The sequence below is a fragment of the Staurois parvus genome, unplaced genomic scaffold (assembly GCF_062004578.1).
Source record: "Staurois parvus isolate SC_StPar_1 unplaced genomic scaffold, SC_StPar_1.0 ptg000137l, whole genome shotgun sequence".
Classification (NCBI taxonomy): Eukaryota; Metazoa; Chordata; class Amphibia; order Anura; family Ranidae; genus Staurois; species Staurois parvus.
The window spans coordinates 5,734,136-5,759,940 of record NW_028317933.1 but is presented as its reverse complement, the minus strand read 5'-3'; the positions used below and the strand labels follow the sequence as shown (position 1 = coordinate 5,759,940).

The 25,805-nt window shown below is 41.9% G+C and overlaps 1 protein-coding gene across 1 annotated transcript in view; it reads left to right on the top strand.

Moving 5' to 3' along the window:
• NCOA6 (nuclear receptor coactivator 6) overlaps positions 1-21,286 on the top strand; it is a 79,148-nt gene extending 57,862 nt beyond the window's left edge. Inside the window, exons 11-15 of the mRNA XM_089673296.1 lie at positions 146-2,869; positions 8,557-8,625; positions 8,732-8,759; positions 12,005-12,141; positions 16,659-21,286. Coding sequence (XP_089529422.1) covers positions 146-2,869; positions 8,557-8,625; positions 8,732-8,759; positions 12,005-12,141; positions 16,659-16,705 — 3,005 coding nt within the window. The 3' untranslated portion in view covers positions 16,706-21,286. The remainder of the gene's footprint in view (positions 1-145; positions 2,870-8,556; positions 8,626-8,731; positions 8,760-12,004; positions 12,142-16,658) is intronic.
• Positions 21,287-25,805: the final 4,519 nt, after the last annotated feature.

The following is a 25,805-nucleotide window of genomic DNA, read 5'->3' as shown; positions in this document are numbered from 1 at the left end:
AATATAGTGTATTTTGAAGGTGCTGATAGTCAATAACCTGTTTCCCTAGGCTTCATGCATGTGCTTGTTCTAGAAATATATGGATGTGGTTCCACAGGAAACCCTATGGAATTGTATAAAAATTATGTTTAAAATCTAATTTCAGGCTACCCAACCCAAGGACTTGAGCAGAGACAACTTCAGCAGATTCCTCCTCAGTTAATGCAGCTTGGACAGCAACAAGGTCAAAGTGGACAGAATCAGCAGCCTACTCCTCCTCAGCAGATGATGATGATGCTGATGATGCAACAGCAACAACAACAGCAGCAGCAGCAGGAACAGAAAACAGTGCGTCTTCCTTTGCAACAGAACATCTTTAACCCCCGGGCTGCTATGAACACAGATGCTCAGAGAATGCCCATGCAGCAAGGAGGCGGCATGCCGACTATGGTGAACTTGCAAAATACTGGTTCCATACCACCTTCACCTGACAAGCAGAGAATGGCAATGATGTCCAGTGCATCATTAGGAGGCAATGGTAGAAAGATAGGATTTCCAGAGAGTGGGCCAAATCCAACAGGTTCACCTCTTGGCGATGGATCCTCAGCTGCTCCACTTGGTGACATTCCTGAGCTTCCCCCAGCTCCTGGATCTCAAAACAATATAGCCCCACATATGCTTATGCCTCAAAATCCAATGATGATGGCTGGATCTAAGCCAGGAACTGCCTCCTCCCTTTCTCTTACCCAAGGCACAAGCCCTCAACAGCAGCACTCCAATACTATGGGTGGATCCCATGGGCACCATTACCAAAATGTTCAGACTCCATCTCAGTCTTCAAGGCCGAAGACGCCCAACAGAGCAAGTCCGAGACCTTATTACCCACAGACACCCAATAATCGCCCTCCTAGTACTGAACCTTCAGAAATTAGTCTTTCTCCAGAAAGACTCAATGCCTCTATTGCTGGTCTTTTTCCTCCTCAGATCAATATTCCATTACCTCCCCGGCCCACACTCAATCGAGGTTTTGATCAGCAAGGATTGAATCCAACTACTCTAAAAGCCATTGGACAAGCTCCTCCAGGGTTGACTGTGAACAACCAGTCTACTTTTGTCTCACATATGAATAAGATGGATAATGGAGCAGGAAAGCCGCCAACTGGTGGCACTAGCAAACGGGCAAGTCCAAGCAATAGCAGGCGCTCAAGTCCCGCATCGAGTCGCAAAACAACCCCAAGCCCTGGTAGGCAGAACTCTAAGACTCCTAAGATGGTACTTGGAGGACAGCAGACACCTGGAATATTACATAATATGGAGATGCAGAGAAACATGTTGGCAGGCCAACCATCTGTACCACCACCTCAAACAGCACCCTTAATAGGACAATACCCTCCACAATCTGTACCAAGCGCTGCTGTTACCACTGAGGAGATCAAAGAAAGTTCAAGCTTGATTCAAGAACATGAGAGCCAAACCATGCAGATGATCTCCAAGGAGCACTCTGTAGCAGAACATAAAACGGATGTTCACCAAAGAATGAAGATGTTGTCCCCAGAAGAGCTAGCTAAGAAGGAAGCACTATTCTTAGAAGCACCAAAACTCCAACGTCCTGAAGATCTGTCTGCCATTTCACCAGCCATGAGAGATGCCCCTACATCACTGAGTCAACTACTGGACCACTCTGGTGCTCCCAATGTTATTATCAAGCCACCGGGTCCACTTCCTGAAACATCTATTATGTTGCCACCAACAGAAGACTCAAAAACAATGGATGTTACTTCTTTGCCAGGGGACACTCTGAAGGATTCAGCTTGTTTACCTAATACTCATCCTTATGCAGAGGCATCCAATATCCAGCCAAGGGCTGATACAGTGGAGAATAACACTAATGTGCCGTTGAACCTGCCAGGTAACAGTTTAAAGAGGCCTGGTGGTCCAGCTGCTGCTACCAGTTCAATGGCACCAAATCAAATAACTGTTTTTGTAACATCAAATCCTATAACCCCTTCATCCAGCGTGTCAGCCTCGATGGCTTCTCAATTGCAACCCACTTTGGTACCAACTGTAGTCACTATGGCCAGTGTTGGGAACAAAGTAATAGTGTCTGAAGGGCAGCCTCCTGTACAGTCTAGTGCACGCCCACAATTTATCACTCCAGTCTTTTTCAATTCCTCTTCTATTATCCAAGTAATGAAAGGATCACAGCCAAATAACATGCCGTCTCCCAACACTAATTTAATGCCTCATCAGTCTGTTGCAGTTGTTGGACCTTTGCATATTCCCCAAAATATTCAATTTTCTGGACCATCATCATCTACCGTCCCTTCCAGTAGCACCAACAGTTTATCTACAACCCGACCAGCCCTCACTAGTCCAGTACAAATGACTTCCCAGCTTGCACCATCTCAGTCTCCTTCCCCACTTCCAAAACCACCAGCCAAAATGCAGTACAGTTCAGATGACCCCACCACTCAACTTGGCTCTGCTTCTGACTTATCTTCACCTGCTAATATGAAGACCACTTTGTCACCAACAGTTGGCAGTAATGTGGACCCTCCTGGCAGCAAGTTCCTAACCACGCCTTCCATTGCTCAAGGCAAAGTTACCAGTCAAGACCATATGGAAAGCTCTGAAGCCGGCTGCTCTGGTGTGGGTGGACCAGGAAGGTCATCATCCCTGACCAGTCAGACCAGTACAGAGAGTAACAGCACTTCTACACTTTCCATGGATCCAATTGTTCATGCATCCAGCAATCCTGTTGACCTTCTGCCATTTCCGTCTCCAAATCCACCAATGATGCTATTGGCTGAAAAAAGTAGCGAGAGCACATTAGCAGAGCAAATTAGCACCACTTTTGATGACACTGTTCCAGAACAAATTTTAGAGACAGGTATGCAATCCATTTTATGATTTTAAAGTAACAAAATGCATTCATATTTCAGTATATTCTGTGATGTAAAGAACATCTTAACTCCAAAACAAAAAAAAAAAATGATTGCAGATTACCAGCCAGGTGTGGTAGGTGCATTCATTTTTTCAAGTTTTTTTTCTTTAGGGTGATCCTGTCAGTAACACACTTTCTGTTCTAGGGTGACAATGCTAACTCGGCATACTGTACATGGAGAAGCAACATTGTCACCATAGAAAAGGGCCACGGAAACCACTCCCCACCCTTCTGTTTTCTGTAGCATGAAGGGGAGGATTTCTGTAATCTGCAAAGATAGTTGGGAACAGTGTAATGGTAAGAATACAGCACAAACTAGGAACACAGAAAGTTTTTAGCTGGCAAGATTTCTATCAGGATCAACAGGTACTGTATATTTTCTCATTTATCCAGCAATTGTAGCAAAACGCTTTCAATGGTATTAACAAACTAAAAGAGATCAAATAAGAGAAATTCATTGTTAGGATTTACATGCCCTTTAAAGTGAAATCACTTGAAAAATCTTTGAAAAAAAGATTCTACTCAGTTACATTATAATTAGTGGTGCACTGAAATGAAAATTCTGGTGCCGATACCGAAAATTCAGAATGCATGTGGCCGAAAACCGAACCGAAACCGAAATGTCTGTGTATATGGGGGTGAGGAGGCTCCCAATTTTAAAAAAAAAATGTTTCTACTTTCATGTATATTTTTATTTTTTTTTTTTAATTTATTATTTTATTGCTATCACATAGGGGACCCATAGTCCCCTATGTGATAGCATATAAGTGACAGGTCCTCTTTGTAGGGGGCAGTATGTGCAAGGAGGGGGCAGGAGAGGAGCAGTCTACACAGTGAGGGAGCAGTGTATATAGAGAGGCTCCCTCACTGGCTCTGTCACTATATGTCAGTACCGGTTTTTAAATGCAATTGCCGGCTTTTTTTTGTCTTCACTATAGCTCACAGAATTAGCTGTCACTTTCCCCAGAGTTAAAGGAAACTTTGTTTCTTTTAACTCTGGGAAAGAAACTAAAAGGAAACTTTTAGCTGGGGGGGAAAGTGACAGCTAATTCTGTGAGCTATAGTGAAGGGAAAAAAAGGGGGTAATTACATTTAAAAACCGGCACTGACATATAGGGGTTTATTTACTAAAGCTGGAGAGTGCAAAATCAGACTCACTTCTGCATAGAAACCAATCAGCTTTCAGGTTTCATTGCCAAAGCTTCATTGAACAAGCTGAGGTTAGAAGCTGATTGGTTTCTATGCAGAAGGGAGTCTGATTTTGGACTCTCCAGCATTAGTAAATAAACCCCATAGTGACAGCCAGTCACTGTATACACTGCTCCGCTCCTGCCTTTCTCAGCCGCCCCCCCCCCCCCCCCCCCCACATCTGCAGTACACATAGTCTCCTGTATCGGCAAAATTTTTCCTATCGTTAAAATTCCGATAGGGCTATTTTCGGCTGATATGTTTCGGTGGCCGAAATTTCGGTGCATCCCTAAATGTAATGATTTAAAGTGATAATAAAGGCTGAAGGTTTTTTTTTTACCTTTATGCGTTCTATTCACGAAGGTGAAAATACTTATGTGTGCAAGGACAGAATCTGACCTAAGGACCAGTTTTTGTCAAAGGGACATGCTAGAAAACCAGCATTTGATCAGCACTCACAGCCAATGGCTGCAAACGCTGATTAGTGTTCTGGCGGGAGGGAAAGTCCCTCTGTCAGAACACAAAGGCACAGCGGGAGAGATCGATGCACTAACATCACTAAGGTGTCCGTTTATGAACCAGCGGTAAATGATCGCTGTTCAGTTCTCCGGCATTCTCGGAGAACACAGTTCTCCTGTGAATGCCTTTTATGAAGCAGTTCTCCGAACGAAGGGAGAACGGTCTACAAACGCTGGAGAACGGTCCACAAATGCTGGAAAACGGCTGATTTTACTATAATATCGCGAGATTACAGTAAAAGATCAGTTTACTAAGCAGAGGTAAATTATAGCTGCTTAGTTTTCGGTTCCTCCGATTCTCCAGCTCTGGGCTGGAGAATCTGGAGGGAGAACACAGATCGCCAGTGAAGGGCTGAACATGTTCTTCGCTGATCTCCTGAGTGTCATAAACTGTGAATGACCAAAGAATAGCTGCGATCCTCTGAATCGCAGCTATTCTCTGTGTCATAAACGGACACCTTAGTTAGAACAGAGATCTCTCAGGTTTTTTTTTTTTGTTCAGGGTTAATTATGGTAAAGATAACTCCTCAGCCCCCTAACTTGAAGGGGAAAGCCAGGTAGGGTTTTTAAACAAGTAGGAAAGGTAAGCAGTGATTTTAAAAAAGATTTTTTTGAAACGTAAGAAAGATAAAGTAGGTATTGCCCAAATTTGACAGCAAAGGTGTAAAAACACTTTTGAGTATATTTGTATTCGCTAATGTAGCATGGTCATATATGGCAAAGCCTGACCTAAACTTGCCACAAGCCTAGGCAATTCAAACTAGACACATGAAGAAAAAAATACCTAGAAAGAATTTATATTTACTGAAAACTGCACATCAAAAGTGTTGTCATGTAGGCACATGGGAATAATATCTCACGTTTCCTTAGAAAAGTCAATTTTGGCCATTTTATGTCATGTTTAGCCCTGTTGATCAGTGATTTCCCGTCATGTAAAGAGCCAATAGAAAAGATCAGGAGGAATTTTTGAATAATATTCTATATTGTTATCTGTTTACTTTTCAATATCTAAAGGTCATTGCAAATTAGTTTATGTAAATCAAAGCAGTAGCAAACTCCGCTAACAAAAGTCCCCCTGCAGTGTTATTCCATGATGTGCTAGTATGCACTGCTTCCTAACACATTATGGTAGACTTACCTGTCAAGTGGAGCCCCCCAGCAGTACGCTGTCTCTGCTCCAGGCGCTTCCATCTTCACCCGGTCTTCTGGGTGATGCACTCTGGAGTTACGATCTCGGCATAGCGCTTTGCATTGACAGTACACTTAGTGTGCCCTGAATGCAGAGCACACTGCGTATGCACAGAAATGTCATTGGCTCCTGCTAATGTGAATATCTCCTAACTGGCACAGGTTTCGGAGATATTTAATGTAGCCTATAATGAGCTTTACTTGTAGGTACAGTTTAAAAATATGACTTTACTGCTGCTTTCAGAAGTTTAATTTTTGTCATGGTAAAATCTGTATTTCTCATTGTGCATTGAATACAGTCAGGTTATGCTGTATCCTTCAGGATGGTTGGACAGTGGCAAATAGAAGTTTGTAAGCCAGCCCCAGTATAACCCCTTCTCTACCCAGCATGTTTTTGTTAGTGTCCAGGAGGATGGACGTTGTCTTTCTGCTCTGCTGAGAAAAGTCTAACCTATTTTGCTAGCCGTTTTGTTCTGCCATCAAAGATTACCTCTTCGAGCTGCTTGAGCTAGCCTCTATATGCAAATATTCAGATCTGTGTTTCCTCAGCAGTAGCTTTGGAGGCAATAACCAGACCTTGCTGTACTGGATGATTGCAGGGCCTGCCTGAAATGCAACCTTCAGGCGCTTGGTTCTGCATTGTGACATTTTTCAGACCTGGCTGTACTGGTTAGGTTAGCCACAGTTTTCTTTCTGGCTCCAGAGCCATGGCACAGCCTCAGGTATGACCCTTTCTCTAAAGTCTCATTCTGTGATTAAGCCTCTGGACACTGAGTCTTCTCTGATATTTGACCTTCGGACACTGGGTTCTGCATTGTGGCACTTTTCAAACCTTTGCGATCTGTGGTAGCCATTGAGTGCTTTATAGGGACAGAGCCTCTGGTGTGACCTGTCTCTGACAGCTCACTTGGCGAGTAAGGCCGGTCGGGCTGAAACATCGGGAGCTAGATCACTGTTTGTGAAACTAGGTACATTTTTAAATCCCCCACTGCTAGTTTTACCACGATAAGGATAAGGGATAAAGTGCTCACATTACTTTGTAAAGTGCTAGCCATTCGGCCTGGAGGAGGCACTATGCCTCTACTGTTCCTGCTCCAGAAACACCACTTGGATCTCCAGTCTCTGGTTTGATTCCACAGGTGCCTACATTGAGTTCGTAACCTCAGGCCACATGAAGTCCTCATCAGCCCCTGCTGCCTGGATTGATGAGTACTTGAGGCTTTGCCTAACGTTGGGCCTAGTTACTTACTATCACGCGGCACAAGATATCTTCCTAAAGAAATACATAGAACAGTCCTGCTGTCATCGGTGACTTCAGCCCACACTTTCCTAGTGGCTTTGAGAGGCATTTTTCCATTATCCCCAAATGGTACCGGTGCGAGTAATCTGAATCCCGTATTGGTATAGGGTCGTCATCTGCACAGTCTAATTTAGCTCTGTCAGGTTGGGCCCTGGCCTTCCCCATGCCCATCGGAATTAACTTTGTATACGGTTCCTGGAGCATTCTGCTAACATAAGCTCTAAGTGTCCTCTTACTCCATCCCCTGCAGAGCCTGTCCCACACCCTCCTGAGCTCATAAATAATTCTGGGCCTACAGTCATTGTCATTGTCTCTGATTCAGAGTCCCAACAGTCTACATTTGGAGACAGTTTTTAGGTCACCACAGTCTCTTGATATACAGTGGGTTGTTCCAAACCTTAGTGAAGCACTGCATATCCCCTTGCTTCTGGAGGATCTCCTTACTGTTCCAGGGCTTAGATTTTTTGACAGCACTCACAGCTGAAAAGATTATTCTGCTACACTCTCTTTTTGAGGCTTGTGAACTGGAGGTACATTGAAGGGTTCTGGGAGAGTATTAGAACATTTCCCTTTTGAGAAGGAATTTACAATTAGGGGGTCTGTGCACCAGTGATCTTTGTTAACAGAGATACTAAGGAGGTTGAAGGTGTACTTAACTTTTGAGCTTTCACTGACAGGAAGTTGATTTTCCTCCTTAGATCCCATTTTGAATGAACTGGTTTGTCCCTCTATCCTGTGTTGACTTTTATCTGTCAAACCATGTGTGTATTGTATTGTATTACACAAATCCTCCAAACATTATATATTTTCTGAAAGCATATACCCTAGGTAATAAAATAGTGGCAGCCCCAATTTTTAATGTCACACGATATTACTTCAGAGGTCTAGAAAATGCAAAATTTCAGTAAAAAACACACTTAAGTGAATTTTAGGGCAATCAAATGCAATAAAGTAACCGCATTTTTAGTAAAGTATAAAAGATGAGGTTGCACTGGATAAATAGATACCCAACATGTCAAGGCTTAAATTTGTGTGCGCCCGTGGAGTCTGACTGTCAGTTTTAGACACAATCCCAGTGGCTGCAGCCACCGGTTTGTGTGTAAAACCCCATGCTGTCAGGTCCGTATGACATACGGACCGGGCAGCGAAAGGGTTAAGGGACACAACTCCCAACCCTCTGTTTTATTGTCCTGTGTATTGTTGCTTCACAAAACTTTGGCATGCTGGGTAAAGGAGAGGTTATACTCGGGATGGCTTGCAGCTTTTCTGTTTGCCAGTGTCCAGTCCTCCTGAAGGTGGTAGCAGAACCCAACTGTTTTTGAATTCCCATGTTCGTTAGTGCACTTACAGAAATAGCTTTTATGTACGAAAATCTTATCTGCAAATGTTCTGCAATTGGTTTCCTTCCATGTTCCTCTTACACATCTTCTCTTGATTAGTTTTTCCTCAGAATCATGGACCAGAGGAAGGGACCAGCAGTGACAATCAGAATGCATCAGAGAAACAAGGTAAAATGTTATGGGAATGGTCTATTTCCTGAAGTAGAAATACATTTTGTTTTCCTTCAACATTGCTATGCATCATCTTATGAAAAACATATTTTTTTCTTTTCAGATACTAATATACCAGAGAATATGGAATGGTGAGTTTTAGCTATTTTTTTGTGTTCTTTGTCAAATTTAAAAGGAAGTTTCCAAAAAAGAATCCTATAATAAGGGAATAGTAATATGCAGGGTATTTTTCATCCCACAGGACCCCTAATAAGAAGGAGCATGATCACTGTCTAGATATTTCATAAACTTGCAGAATCGTAGAATCCTTTATGCATGCTACAGTATACAGCTCAGATAGACTGTCAGCACCTTTGGTAGTGAGCTCTATTGATCCTCAACTTGGGGTTCCCCAGGGCGTGGAATCTAAGCCCCAGCCTGCTTGTTCACCAGAGCCCCTGATGGTGGGGATGGACTTGCAGCAAGCTGGGACCAGGTCGCGGCCCCCAGGTACACCCAGCTGAGGTGGAGGAGACTGCTCGTGGGAGCAGAGTATAACGGGAGAAGACAGACGGAATCCAATAGGCAAGCCGAGGTAAGGTCAGGGAACAGAGCCAGGGTCGGTACACAAGTAGACCATATAGGAATCAAACAGCAGAAACACACAGGAACTCCCAACAACTAAGAAGTTGCTCAGGCAAAGTGGCCTATTCTGAGCACATCTTATATAGACAGGCAGACAAGGAGGCGGGACAGGAAGTGATGGAAGGGAAGGAAATAAAACCCAGAGGACAGCAGACGACGCCATAGATCAGCACAGACAAACACATGAGAAGGGATCAGGAACAGGACTGCAGCAAGAAGGTAAGAACACAACCGAAACTGCAGCCTAACTTGTGACATAGATGAATCTGTAGTGCCAGCTATTGCAAACTACCAGAACAACAGCTGCATCTGATTGGAAGCAGCTGCTGTTCGGCTGACAGTTTTTCTGTTGACAGTATGTTGAGAAAGGCTGGAAGGAGGGTTCCGGCAGGGCCACCCAGGAAGTAAATTTTGGGTGGTTAATCAGGAACCAGCCAGAATTTGCTCTGGGAATGGCCAGCTTTACTTATGTATTTACCTGGAGGTGGATCAATGAAACACAGTGACTGACACAAAATAATCTTTGGGTGACATTTATCAATTTTGTCACAGAGCAAAACAACGTTAAACAGGAGCATTGAGACATTAAGTGACGGACCTATTACCATGAATTCCTTCTTCTGTCCCCTCATAGTAGCACTGCCACTGGATGGAACCTGACCCTGACCACCTCTTAACTATGCATTTGTTTAGAGTAAAAATCTGTCTCATCTCCAGAACTGTGCAAATCTGTGGTGGTTGGCTAGCCAGGATTACATGTGCAGGGAGTCTCAAATACAGAGCAAACCTGTTGCAGAGAATTTGCTAAGTGAGAGGCAACCTGATTTGCATTGGTGTTGCTGATTTGCTTGAAGGTCCCCAATATCCCCATTGTGGCTTTATGGTCCTATTGCAATAACCAATTTTTTTTACCTGAAGGTGGTTATGTGTGTGAAAGCTTTACTAATTTTGTCCAATGACCATTTGTTTTTTCCTTATTAAAGATGAGCTTGAGCGTATTCAGATGTTTTATGACCCCACATGGTTGAGCCTGCCAGGAAGCTGTCACCTGTAATGGGCAAATCATCTGCTGTTGAGGCATTCCCCATCCTACAGCTACACGTATACACGCCCCTTGTATTTGTGCGCCTGCAGGGCAGGAAATGTCCCTCTCCAAAGATGATTAGCATGAGGAAAGTGCTGATGATAACCGGCAACTGTATTTACTTTGTGATCTGCTGTGTCATTGGAGACAGCTGATCATTTGGTAAAAGGCTGCTGTGATTGGACTTTTACCTAGTGATGTGATCAGCTGTGTCCGTAGGACACACGATTACTGGTGCCGCTAGGGGTACGCGGGGGCGCGTTCTGAGAGGACGTCATATGACGCCCTACCAGAACTGGACAACCACGCTGTAGCCATTTTTCCGCGGTTGTAAAGTAGTTAAATGGAATATTATTAACCTTAATGTGATGGTAAAGACTGATATTTTTTTAATTCAATCTAAGTTTATTTGTTTTTTATAGTCATGGTGTACAGAAGAGAGAAGACAAAAGGTCTAACAATAAGGCACAACATAGACATATGTTACAGTATTGTAGCTTACAGTGGTCAACCTTTATGTTGACTGATTTTTTTTTTTTTGTAAATTAAAATAATAAACATGTTACACTTACCTGCTCTGTGCAGTGTTATTGCAGAAAGCGGTGGCTTACCTTCTTTTCGGGGATCCCTTCTGGGGCTATCCCTTCCTCACCATCCATGGGCACACACAGTGCGGCTTGGCCACACCCCTGCTTCCTTCTCACATGATGTGATTGACAGCAGCAGGAGCCAATGGCTCCCACTCTTACCTCTGTGTCCTTCAGATGGGCACAGCTGGACCGATACAGGACTCAGGTAATTGTTTTTAATCAGAGCAAATGTTTATCTGCATTTTCATGTGCTTCTCTTTAGAGAAGCCAGCTTTCAGAAGCCCCTCATTTAAAAACACCACCCTAGCATCTGGACTGCTCTTGTGTGTGTTTTTTTGTTTGTTTTTTTTTAGATTTTATTTGCTGTTTTTAGATGGGGTAGGGCTACAAAATCAAGGTTCATTGCATTTGCATGCAAGGCCTTCTTTCTTTTATTTGGATCTGAGTTTTTCATAGAAGTGCAACAAAGTACATCTAAAACAGTCCTTTTCAACCAAGGTACCCTGGGGTGCCTTCTGTGTTCTTCAGGGGTGCCTTGGCAAAATGCCTAAATGTCTCCAAATTGACTAAAAATTGTCAACAAGCCGTCAAGTGGATCAAGCCTTCCTTTTTGTTACAGAAGGCCACAGGCTTTTATTATGCAGCATTACAACCTTGGGCATCGTATGGGCTAGCTGCCAGTATCCTAACCATTGATGATGTCATTGGTTGATAAGGAGGACTTCTGGCTCCTGCACAACATCCTTCTTTGCTCCTCTCATGCCCCTCTCTGGTAGCCATGGGGTAATATTACCTAGATGAGGAGGTGTGTAAAGGTGTATTTGCCCTGTAAGTATAAATCACCTGCAGTGTTGGATGTCCTATGTGTGTAGATGCATCTGCAATGTGTAAAAGTATTAGTTCAGTCTTTACATTTTTGAATGGGGTGCTTCAGGATTGTGCAGTTTTAAAGGGTGCTTTGACTGAAAAAAGCTGGAGAAACACTGATCTAACACGCACATTAAGAACACAGTAAAACAGACATTTGTAAATGCACAGAGGTGTCCTTAGCTCTCTGATATTATCTCATTCCATTTAGTGAGCCAGAAGAAAGGTCCAGGCCCCCAAGTCGTAGAAATTCCAGAGTGGAGGAATTTCCCATCCCACAAGACATCTTGGAGAGCGGACAACGAAAGCGTGTGGCCCGTCCCAGCTCTACATCCAATTCTGCGAAAGGTGAAGGAAACCAGCCAACTGATATGCAGTAGATATACAAGATGTGTTTTAGCAGGTTGTTGCAAGGTCAACGTGTTTAGGATGATGGATGGTTGTGGAGAAACTGCTGGAGATCTACCAGAGACTGAGAGAGAGGAGAACTTTAAAGTGGTCTTGTCACATTCTGTGGCCTACAAGTGTCACGTTTCCACAAATATTCATTCAAACGCTCTGTTTAAAAAGAATATTTGAGGCCAGTGTTAGTTTGCCACCTGGCTAATATGTGTCTCTGACATGCGCTGGTGACTTTCCTTTTGGCTGATTTTCACATTGCCATAGATGGCCGACCCAGTAGATTCCTGTGACGTCACCGCCTCCATGAGCTTACCAGGATGCCTTTGGAGCAGTTCAGTTTCCTGATTGGGGTCTAGTTCCTCTACTTAAAGGATCCAACAGTGGATGGAGTGCCTGGCTCAGCCCCCCACTCATGTGTAGGCCACCAACGCTTCGCCCTTATAATTTCCCATTGATTGCCCATGTTGAAACAGAAGAAGCTGTACGGGCAATATATGTGTCTCCTCTGGCTTTGACTGCATTTGTACACTGGTGACTAATCCACTTTAAAAGGTGTGTGTTGAAAATGATGGCACTAATGCAATGTTTGCTTTTAATAAGGGTATTGGAGAGCCAGCATGGGCTGACTGATGAGGACACAGCCTGAATGATTTTTTAGTTTTAATAACCGGAACCTGTGGGAAAGAAAGTCATGTGTGTTACCTGTAGCAAACAACTGGGCTTGCTGTGATGTCATAAGCCTATTGGTATATAAAGCAGACTCACACTCAGAGTGTATTTCTTATTTGGAAATTACTGAGAAACTAGGAAGGCAGAATGGGTGTTCCTCAATTGTCAAACACTCAACTGTCAGTGCTTGTGGATCATGTGGGTTGATGGGTCACTTCACCCACACCAGCTCTGCATTGTGGGCACAGGCAGCAAAGTCTTCAGTAACACTGAAGATTCTGTTGGTGTCAGTTCCCCAGGATACTGCCACTAGGTTAGTATTTTTATGAACTGGTCCAAGACTATGAGCTCCAGTTTGCTTTGAAGCCCAAGCGCAGCCAAAATTACAAACAGAAAAATCAGTATAATTTGCAGTCAGTAGGATGTGTCCCTTGTGCTGATTCCTCTTCTGTTAGTGAAAATTTTCCTTCTTCCTGCCTTCCCACCCCCACAGTCTTCCTGGACGGAAGGGGGGTTAATACAACTAGCAGGCTCTTTTTAAAACGTTGTGACTATGCCTTCCCTTTCTGCCCGGCTGCTCAATTCATAGAAAACACAGCAAACTGTACACCTGCGCTTGGGCATGGACTCAGCAAAGGCTATGGTAACAATCCAGATGTCCTGGAATATGCACTCCTTGCTGCCCTCAACGGACCGGGGTAGTCCAAAGTCACTGGATACAAAAGAAAAAAAAGAGGGCGCACCGGCCTAGTGCATTATCATGAAAAATATTTATTGGAGGGATAAAAAGGAAATATCGTACTCACAATTGACATACAGGTCAAAGGCACATCACACTAAACAGCGGTGTCCAATCCACACTGCATATAAGTCCATAAATGGAACCCTTGACTTACAACAGGCTAACACGTTTCGCGGACTCGGCCTCTTCTTCAGAACTGTTTGTTTTTCTTTTGTATCCAGCTCAATTCATAGAAGCTGTACTACAGCTTATACAAATGGTACACAATTAATGAATGGAGGACGGATGGTTGATTGATACCTCTACCTCCTCCATTCATCGATTTTGTTTTCTATCATAGAAACTGTGAGATGAGAGCCTGTGACAGCCCATTAATTGTATTACCCCCGTCACTCCAGAAGATTGTAGAAGGCGGATGGGTGAGGGTTAATAGAACAGTGGAAGATTTTCACTAACAGAAGAGAAATCAGGACACATCCTGCTGACTGTACATTCTGTCCCTTCAGTTAACTTTTCTGTTTTTTGTTTGGCTGCAGTTTAGCTTTATTGACGTTTTTATTCTTCAGTTATGTGTTATTTTAGTTGATAGTGCCTTCAGTTTAATTCTGGCCTCTATCCTGTGTGAAAAATACTATTATACACACATATACAGTAAACGGTATATAGGCAAAAGTTTGTGGACTTGACCATCACATCTATATGAGTTTATGGGACATCTAATTCCAAAATCATGGGCTTTTGTTTGGATTAGCCTCCTCCCCTTTGTTGCAATCCAATTCCAAATTCATCAGCATGCATTTCTCATATTTGCTATTTATCCCCCCCCCCCCCCCCCCCCCAAATCTCCTTTATGGCTATTACTAGCTCTCTGTTCTTGTGGGAAGGCTTTCCGCAAGATTTTGGGTGCGTATGTGGAAATATGTGCCCACTCAGCATGATGAGAATTGTGATCAGATGTTGGATGGGAGCACCTGGTTCAAATCAGTGTTCCAAATCATCTAAAAGGTGTTCATTTTTCAGAACTCTGTGCAAACCATTCAAGTTCTTCAATACCAAACTCCTCAAAGCATGTTTTTATAAAGCTGATTTTGTACACAGGGGCAGAGTCGTGCTGAAACCAAAAAGGGCATTCCCCAAACTGTTGACACAAGGTTGGAAGCGCATTTTTGTTTGTTTAACCACTTCAAGTCCGGACACTTACCCCCTTACTGTCCAGGCCAATTTCAGCTTTCATCGCTGTCACACTTTGAATGACAATTGTGCGGTCATGCAACACTGTACCCATATGAATTTTTTAGCTTTTTTTAGACATATAAAACTTTATTTTGATGGTATTTATTCACCACTGGGATTTTTTTTTTTTGCTATATAAATGAGTCCAAAAAGTTTGAAAAAAGTGTTTTTCTTATAAAATAATCTTTCTGCATAAATCTTGGCCAAAATGTATTCAGCTATCTTTTTAGCAAAAAAAATAACCCACATTAGCTTATAACCAAAAATTATAATTTTTCAAAAACAATTTTTTACATTTTTATTTTATTTTATTTTTTTTTTAACATACTGTCACCCTAGCAGTACAATGTCCCCATAGTGACACTGTACTACTTGTGTGGGGTGATGAAGATTTTTTATTTTTTTTTTACACTGATTGCTTTTACACCCATAAAGGCTGTAAAAGAAATAATTTCTCCTTCTCTCTGGCTGCATTCTTGCAGCCATTGAGAAATACTGTGAGAGCTGTGATTGGTCACAGCTTGTCACATGGTACAAGGCTGTTGTGGATAGCCTTGTACCATGTGACCTATGTGAGCATTCACAGATTTCACTAGTAGTAAGCAATGATGTCAGAAGTGACATCTTGCTTACTACTATTCAAGTGATCACTGATTGGCCAACCAGTGATCACATGATCGGGACCTCACACAGAGGTCCAGTATAGCGATCGGTGGTGCCGCGCGCACACTAACTGAAAATGCAGATGCTGTTTATGAACAGCAAACCGCTCCTGCACTGAAGTGGTTAAGGGCCCATTCACAGTGGTGCCAATGACCAATCCTGCTGCATTGCACTGTGTTTACTTTTCTTTACTAAATTGAAATTTTGCAAAGTTGAAATTGAAATGTTGCAAAGTTGTGGAGCGATGCTGTGCTGAAGAAAAGGACTGCATGCTTTGCTTTTTTCAGTGCACACTATCACAGCACAGTGGTGTGAAATGGCTTTATTGGAAATGAACATTTTTTCATGTCTGGTATTGGGAATACATTGGACAAGGTAGCCCAGTGCAGTCCCAAAACTCCTCATATGAACTGGTCCTGAAATAGTTTTTGAGTGCTGTAGCAATACCCTTTGATGGTAACCCAAACTCTATAACTTGAAGTTTTGGCAGTATGGTAGGTTTTATGGTTAGGTATCCACAAACTTTTGCCTGTATATATTGTACATTGGCATACAGTATATACTAAGAAGGCCCATTATTATTTTGTTTGTACCTAAATAGAAGGGGCTGTTCCCCAAGCACACTATTGCCCTTCTCCACAAGCCCTGTGTGTTAGTAGGTATAGTATAGACAGAGCACCATTCAACACATTGACTGATAAAGTCTGATTGGTTGCTATGGGTCACAACGCATGTGCTGTCTGCTTCAATAAGCGTAATGCTTTTATGTATGTTTCCTACAATTCATAATTATATCAAATTGCTTTGCTTATGGTGTCAATGGCTCGCATGTAGCTTGCCGTATATTGCCGTATAATGGGACCGTGGTCTAGTTTTGTGCTGTTGGGGTCCATAGATGATGCATTTCCTTCCCTCTGCAGAGTACATACTGTCTGGTTCTTATGTGCAAAGATGCAGTAAGTTGTCATTGGGATGTTAAAACAGTCTGCACCCTCAGAAAAGATCCCCAACAGCAAGAGGGCCCCCCCAGTGTGAGCTACAAAGATACTAATGATTACAACGTCAACCCCTTGACTGCCAGAGGGGCAGCCAGTGCCAGTGCTCTGTTCCCTGTTGGCAGTGAAGAGGTTAACCATCCACTGTTTTTTCCTTACAGAATCTGGAGCCAGCCCCACCCAATCCAAACGGAGGAAGTCCAAGTAGACCTTTTTTTTTTTTTTTTTTTTTCTTTTTTTTTAAATTGGCACATCTGCTGACAGATCTGTATATGTTCGTGAGCTGTGATATATCTCTATTTTTTTATCAACTGGAGGTGAATATGTTTGTACAGTTCTCATAGTTTTTATTGTCTGTTGTTTTCCTTTGTCTTTTGAGGAAGTTTAGTTTTTCTTTTTTTTTTATTTTATTGAACTGAGATTTTAAACTACCTACCTGCCCCCATTTTGCCTAAGGCCTTGTCCTTTGTCTGCAGCCCATTTAATACTGGGAAAAGACTTCATAAGAATGTTAGGGAATATAAAATTGTCTTTGCTTTCTTTTTTTTTTTTCTATTTAAATTCACAGTAGCATATATTTAATAAAATAGTTAGGCTAGTGGCTTACTTTTACATATCTAAACAGTAAATGGGGTAGTTAGGACTTCAGCACCTTGAGGCAAAGGTCATTAACTCAGAGCAATAGGTCAGAAGCATCTGGCTCTGATGTTTTAACTATTAAATGTGGTTGCCTTAGCTATGCAGTCATAATTGCTCCCTTTATTGCCCTACTAAATAATTTCCAATAAGCAACCAGTTCCAATTGCTTGTAAAGAAATTCAGAATGAAAGCTAATGTTTGACCGGTTACCGTGTTTGAACGGTTTGGGTTCATTGACTACGGCCTTGCAAGGAGCAATGCAGTAACCACAAAGTGCCGTTCCCAGAGCAACCAGTCAGAATCCATTTAGTTTACATTAAAACTTCAGTAAGCTGAACTCTGATTGGTTACTGTGGGTTTTGGCACATTACTCTTGGCACTGTTAAATGAATAGAAGCTGTTAGCCTTCACACACATTTATAGAATACCCCTGTTAGAGCACAAACACAAAGGTTTGAAAACTATTCTGGAATTAATATTTTCATATAGTTGAGTTTAGGATGAGGGAAAACAATATTTGTTTTTTTATAATAAAACAAATATATAACAATCAGGCCATAGAATACAAATAATTATTTGTATCCTATGGCCTGATTGCAAGGAAGTAAAGTTGGTTTTATTTCAGTCCTGAGGCTGGCCAGTAGAAACTCCCAGATTAAAGCTTTTAGATTCCAAGTTCCATTTCTTCTTCGATGTTGAAAACTGATTGGCTGCTATGGGATGTCTTCTTCCAAACGACTGTAAACCATATTAGTCAGTTATAATCATTTGGCATTAATCAATATTTCTGAATCGAAGACTAATTTGTTTTTTTTCAGTTTGTACCCTTTTAGCACACAGGCCACCTCGAGGTTGGTCACAGAAACCAAAGCCAAGCATAGACAGGATTGTTGACAATAGCAACCAGACAGGCACCATCTTTAGTTTTCCACCCTTCACTGGGAGAACAAGACAAGTTATTTGATTACTACATTACTTGTCTTTGTTCAGTGGTCATCAGTCAGAGCTTGTTGGCTTTGGTAATCAAGATGTCTGGGGGAAGAATGGTCTGCATTGCCCCAATAGCTATACTCCAGGCACAAGCATTTTTATCGGAATGTATTCCGTTCTAACCACAAGAATAGAATACCACCACGTGTGTACCAAATGCATTTAGAAACCCATATGATACTTTGTAAAAAAATATCAGTGACCTAGACACTGTGCTGCAGAGAGCAGTGCTGTGAGAGGGATGCAGCAGAAAACTATAAATGATGGGGGGATGCAAGACCAGTCACCCTACACAGCGAGAGAGCAATAGTATCTGGTCTTCAATACAGGAAACAGTGGCAAAGTCAGATGTTGTTCCATGCTGGATTACTGCACAGAAAGACACAAAGGAAACTAGGATTCAAGTAGGAATACCTGTGGCTTTGTTGACAAGAACATGTGACCTGTTACTGCCATTCCACTGGTTTCAGTACTTTGAGTCGCTGACCCAAAACAAGCCTGCCCTTAAGGACTTGTGACTTTTCCTGAAGCTACAGGCATTCCGGTAATCACCAATAACAGCCCCCATATTTCTCCTATGTACCTTAAAACAAAGTAGATATGAAGAGCACAAATAATTAGGTAGTACAATTCCTCAGACATATTCTGGTAGGGTGGCCATTCCCTGAACTGCCAGCCTTTGTGCATCTTTCGGACAAGGATCAGGGCATATAGCGCCAACCTAGGGGGACATATATTCTACACAAAGAAAACGGTTGTGTGACTAGATTGATCCATATGCTTTACATTTATAGAGGAGTATCCTCCCATGCACCCCTTCTGTCCATCGGGTAAATTTCAAGATCTAGCAGTGGGCTCCGGCACTGAAAAGATTGCCAGATGTCTTCCTACCCTTTGTTCTTGAGAAAAAATGTATTCTGTTTGTGGCCTATATGTACAGTATCTCCAAAGGTATATAGAAAGTTAGCTTTTGGCCAAAATGTTAATTTTATATATGAGAACTATAACTGTGCTTCTGGCATCGCTTGAGGCTGACAGAAAATGGTAATTACCCTGCCAGCAGAGAGAGAAAGAGCTGCATCCCAAGTGATTCCAGAGACTTGACAATGTGTATGAAGAGAGATGCCACTCAGACTGATCCCCAGGATCAGAGGAACAATGTGTAGTGAGTGGCCTCAGCCATCACTTTGGCCACGGTCTTTGATGCGTTTCACCCTGCCCATAGGGGGCTTTGTCACAGAAGTGGGGCGAAATGCATCAGAGGACCTGGTCAGAGTGAAGGCTGAGGCCACTTACTGCACATTGTTCCTCTTTGACTCCTGGGGATCGGTCTGAGCGGCATCCAACTTCATACACTTGTTCATTTTATATATATTTAATGTGAGAGGCGATATCAGCACTCGATCCCATGTAAATGCCTTGGTTCTACAGATAAAGGGAATATTACAGCAAAAGGTATAGTAGGCACTCAAAGGACTTTCATCAGAAGATGATGACCATTTAGTTGCCTCGTTACATCATCAACCTATGAGTGCCTACTGTGCCTTTTGCAATGTGTGTGTGTGTATGTGTATCCATATGGATATCTTGTTATGTCCTTTTCCATTTTTATAAAATTCCATTACCTTGTTACGCAGGACTTTTGACCGTTCTTTTCTGATCCACATGGCTCATTATCTAGCCTAGTCAGTGCTTCCACGTAAGAGGTAACAAAGTCAATGACCATTTATACACTGACATTAATTGCAATTTAAAAAGCCACAGATTTGGGACATTAACCTCTCATTGGCATTTTAACCCGTATGTGTCACCTTCTGTGTCTGTACCAAGGCCAAACATTCCAGGGTATGTAAACTTTTAATCATGGTCATTTGGGTGATTTCTGTTATCATTATGATTTAAAAAGGAGCCAAACAACTATTTGATAATAAGTGGCTTCATATGATCATCATCCTTCAATAAAAGAGCATTTTTTTGACATGATCAGTCATATTTTCAATATCAATGCCAAAATTTCACAATTTCTGCCACGGTGTGCAAACCTTTGAGCACAACTGTACACGCGCGCACGCACACACACACGCACATTGTATCGTATGTATAAGATGGACATGTTGGCCAAAGATCAACACATGCATGTTCGGACTGCTGATGACTGGACAGTAAAGCACAGAAGAAAAAAAAAAAAAAAAAAGGGATGTAATTATATACCTTTCCCACACATTTTCCAATCATATTCTACTTTGCTGTAAAGTGAGGTCTGATTGGTTGCTGTGGTGCAATGCAGACCATCTGATGAAACGTTTTTTCTTCATACAATTCCCATCATTGTGTTGTGAAAGCATACATAACGGGGTTGGGGTTGAAGTTGCACTGTGTCTCTTTTCAACTACAGCTCAGATTGGCCAGGCACATAGGGATGCAGAGATCCTCAGTATCTGGATGCCTAGGATAGCGGTACAAAGCATTCTGGGGCAGAATGGACTAATTTTTTGAAATTCACATATTGGATAACTGGATACACTGCACACCTTAGCTGAAGGCAGTCATTCAGGCAAGGTTAGAGTCCGGCATCACCCGCAGGGTCACGGCTCATATGTATTCGTTGTTTCATATATCAGTTATAAATAGTAGCTTATGACTTTCCGTAAATTCATTGTAAATCATCTGCTTATTTGTTCTCATTACCAAAAGACAATACAGGCCACTATTATAGAAATCGATATGGGAATACATCCCTAACTGAAAATCAAGTTGCTTAATTCACAAAATTGCGGCCTTGTATTGCATTGGGTGATGGGGACACTTGAACAGAACATGTACATATTGTAGTATACATTCAGCAGTATAAAGACTTTGGTGATTTCCTTAAATGAGACCACAGAATAGCAGAACATTAATGGTTGTGTTCCCTCTATGCTTTTTGGTTTTTGTAATAGATTTATTATAAAATAATGCAAACACCCCTTATTTTGTCTTGTCAAAGTACTGTATTTATATAGCAGAGTTTATTAAAGCATCAGCTAGGAGACTGAAATGTTGTAAATAATTTTAACAATCATGGTTAATTTGTTGTAGAATTGGACCAGTTGAAACAATGTTTGTAACAAATATGTTGATGTTTTAAAATTAAATGTCTTTTTTTTTCTTACTGAAACAACTCAGCTTGTGTTTTATTGGATATATATATTTCGCTGCATCTAAAGCAAATGGCAAATCTAGAACAAATGATTGTTTTATTTATTACTGAAGAAAGGAACTTCCGTCATTGGCTGGCAAATTGGCAGTGGGTTCCATTGGGAGCTCTCAATAACTGGGTGTCAATAGAATATGCTAGATATGTTCTGGAACAGTCATTCTCACCCTTTTTTTTTAACACAGAGAAACTTTGGAAATAACTTTTTGGTCTCAGGGAACCCCTTATACCAATAGCTCAGGAATAACAGTAATCCAGAATTTAAGAATAAGGAATGTGGCAAACGTATGCCCCCTTGCACACGTAGCCATCCAGATGCAGTGCATCCCTCCCCACTTTATAGTGTGGCTAGGAGGAACACATGCAGCATCCAGCCCCGCTGTCAAAGTCCGGTCTTCTGCGTTCCAAATGTTTGTCCCTGGACGGAGAGGGCCCTAAATGTCTGTGCCTCTCAGGTCAGCATTCAGCCCTATCCAACCACACACTTCTGTAGACTTTGACAGGCTGCCTGCAGTGGGACTCCATTCAAAGTCCAAAGTATTTAAAGCTTGTCTGAGCTGTCAGAAAGCAGGGATCTGAAATTACACACAGCAGAGTTTAGAGAAGAGAGCTCTGAGAGCCGATTGGAGAGAAGAGACGCACCCTCCTTCACATAGCACACAGGAACAGAGCTGGGGCTATCACAGGCTATGTGCTGGAGCTTCCTCCTGTGTCACCTTTCTCTTGGTGTCAGGAAGTGACTCATGCCAATAGCAGGTGAACTGGGCAGCAGACAGAAATGACACTTGGATTGGGAACAGTATAGATATGCTTTGTTCAAATTTCATGTCTGAGATTCACAACCACTTTTCAGTATTAACATCCAGGTCTGCTCTATTTAACAAGATTTGTTTTCAGTAATAATAATATTGATGGCGCTATATACGGTAAGTACCTGTAATAAAAATATATATATAAAAATAATAAAACAAAAGAAATAATAATGAATAGAAAGGAAATGTAGGCGGAGCTTCCTAGTTGCTATTCTTCTTACTGGCTTATATATCACTACTGGACATGTGAGCCATTGGGAGGAACCTGCAGTAGGGATAACAGGTATTTGACCCACCTAATACTTACAGTGGTGGGGAGCAACAAAGCTGCAGCATTTCAACCCAAGGGGCCTCTAGAAAGGTACGTTTTTTTTTCTTCTTTTATGGGTATGTAAGTGTATACTAGTGACTTTTTAAAGTGTTACTAAACCCCAGACCCTGCATTCTCTATATCTAGTCTCCCACATTACACAGAACATCAAAATGTAATTATTTTAGTAAATATAAACTGCTAAATATCTTTTCTCATCCGCAGTTAGAGCAGTCTTGTGTCTTCTATCAGTGTCCAGCATAGCACTGGTTAAAACTTGTAGGATGAGTTTTCATTCTCCCCTGATTGTCATATGAGGCTGCATATCCCCTGACACTCTGTTTGGACAGCACTGATTGGCCCTGTGCTGATCACAAGCACCCTCCCAAAGAAAAAATAAAAACCTCTTTAGCAATACACACCAAACTGAGCTTGTGCAGCTTGCCCCCAAGGCTCTGTTCTATCAGCAGATGGACTGGGACAGTAGAAGAAAGGGAGGATCAGAGAAGACAGGATCAAAGTTGCTTACAATGCAGAGGATTAACCCCTTAGGTTCCACAGTGAGTATAACAAGCATGTTTTACTGCATATACAGACTGGGTTTTTTTGTGCTGTTTTTATTTTAAAAAAAATGAACACCTTTACTTGTTCAATTAAGTATTTAGTCTTTATGCAAATAAAATAACTGGAATTCAGCTTAGTTACATTTGTTCCGCTTGGAGAGCTTTCCATTGTTTGAGAAAAATGCAAGGCATTTTCTGAATGATGCTTGTGCTGAGTGAGCTACCCCTGTGGTTACCATGCAGCAGGGCCCAGAAGACATCTAGGGGTTTATTTACTAAAGCTGGAGAGTCCAAAATCAGACTCCCTTCTGCATAGAAATCAATCAGCTTCCAGGTTTCATTGCCAAAGCTTCATTGAACAAGCTGAGGTTAGAAGCTGATTGGTTTCTATGCAGAAGGGAGTCTGATTTTGGACTCTCCAGCTTTAGTAAATAAACCCCCAAGAGTCACTGTAGGAGGGGTGGCTAACTACAGTGATTCTCATTTTCATTAGGAATTGCACAGCTGTGGAATATGTCCAAGCTGGGCCAAAGTAACTGCAAAAAATAAATACCTGGATTTCAGCTTTAAAGGCATTTACATCCAATTATATGAATGTGATATGCTTACTATAAAGAATCTTTAATGTGTTAATGTTTTTTAAGCTTTGTTTCTGCTTTGCAGTAGAATAGTCCCCTTCCTTTTTGGAAGTCATTTAACAAGGATGTGGATTTGATTGGCATATATATACACACACACACACACACTGTATGTACGCTTAAAGTAGAACTACGGTTTTCTCATTTTGGATACGTTATAAGCAGTAATTTTTTAAACATTTTCTTGCCATTGGGGAGATCTGCCTTTACTTCCTGTCCCATAGCAAAAACAGGAAGTGAGGGGAAATCCCTGCATATTAAGGGAATTCCTGGGGGCCCCCCAGGTCTCCAGAACTAGTGTCCCCATTGGAAGGTTTCCTCTCTGTTACTGGTCTGGGGACAACCCAAAATTTGGGATGTTCTGTAGCCTCCCTGGAGGTATTTTTTATTTATTTTTTTTGCATTAAATTAACATGTCGTACTTACCCGCTCCTCTTCCTATGTGTTTGCGCCTGTAGCAAGCAGCTTACTTTAACTGGTAATTGCTCAGGTCATGCAACACTGTTCCCCAATGAAATTTATATCAATTTTATTTTCACACAAATAGATCTTTCTTTGGGTGGTATTTGATCACTGAGTTTTGGGTTTTTTTTATTAAAAAAAGACCAAACATTTTGTGAAAAAATGACAATATATTCTACTTTCTGATATAAAACATGTGTGATAAGTAAATCAAATTTTTTCATAAATTAAGCCCAAAATGCATTCTGTTCCATTTCTTTGGTAGAAAAAAAAAATATTGTATTTTGATTGGGCTGTTATAGTATTTACGAAACTGGTATATTATACTGGCATTTACACAGCTATAGACTTTATACTGGTAATAGCAGTGATCAACTTATAGTGGGATTTTGATAGTGTGGTGGACAATCTGACGCTAACAGACACTGGCTGGGAGGGACACTGACACCGCTATTGACACCAATGCACTGATCAGTAATAATACTGTGCTAATGACACTGGCTGGGAAGGGTTTAGCATTAAGGGTCAATCAAGGGGTTAACTGTGTGCCTGACATGTAATGTGTACTGCTTTTATTCACAGATCTGGCTGTTTTTCTCCCTGCTTTTCAGGGAGAATAAACAGCCGGTTCGCTGTTCAGTGTACACAGAGTTCTGTGTGTTTGTAAACAAAGAAGTTTGTGCTGTCATTGGACACAGCTGATCAGCAGGTTTCAGGCACAATAGTAGGCAAACTCCTGCTGTGTCCAATCACAGCAAGGGGCACGAACTAAACCCGGAAGAAAGCCATCAACGTACACGTACTTAGCCATGGCTGCACCTGCCCCCATTCGTAGTAAATTTTCTGCAAGCGGGTCAGCTACTGATTAATACTTTAAAGTAGAATTCCAGGTTTAGTTTCACTTTTGCTTGGGCTGTTATTTCCATTAGCGAAGGACTTAACCTGACTCTCTTTAATTCCTGAAGCAGACAGAAGCGTGCTGGTACTGCCACCAGAACACAGCACCGCGTACTGTATTTAGGTAATGCTACTACAGCACAGCTAGCGCCCATAGTGTTTTTTTAATTAAAATAGTTCATTAGGGTCAGCTTTGTCCAAAAATAATTATTTAACCCCTTGCCTACCGGGCACTTGTACCCCCTTCCTGCCCAGGCCAATTTTCAGCTTTCAGCGCACTTTGAGTGACAAGTGCGCGGTCATGCAACATTGTACCCATATGAAATTTTTAGCATTTTTTTCACACAAATAGAGCTTTGGCTTGGTGGTATGTACGCGCTGCTGGGTGTTTTATTTTTTGTGCTATAAACAAAAAAATATCAGAAAATTAAAAAAAATTCTTTGTTTCTATTATAAACTTTTGCAAACCGGTAAAATTTTTCTCCTTCAGTTCCCATCAGTGCAGTCTCATCAATGCACATCAGTGATGAGCTGGCACTGAGATGCAACAATGATGGGCACTGATAGGTGGCACTGCTGGGCACAGGTGGGTGGTACTGCTGGGCATAGATGGGCAGCACTGCTGGGAACTGATCATCAGTGCCCTGATGATCGGTGCCGATCGCTCCTCTCACAATTGCCGGTTATCTGCAGTACTTTCCTCACGCCGTGACAGCGTGAGGAAAGTGCAGCCGATAACCGGCAACTGAATTTACCGATCTGCTGTGTCATTGGACACGGCTGATCATGTGGTAAAAGGCC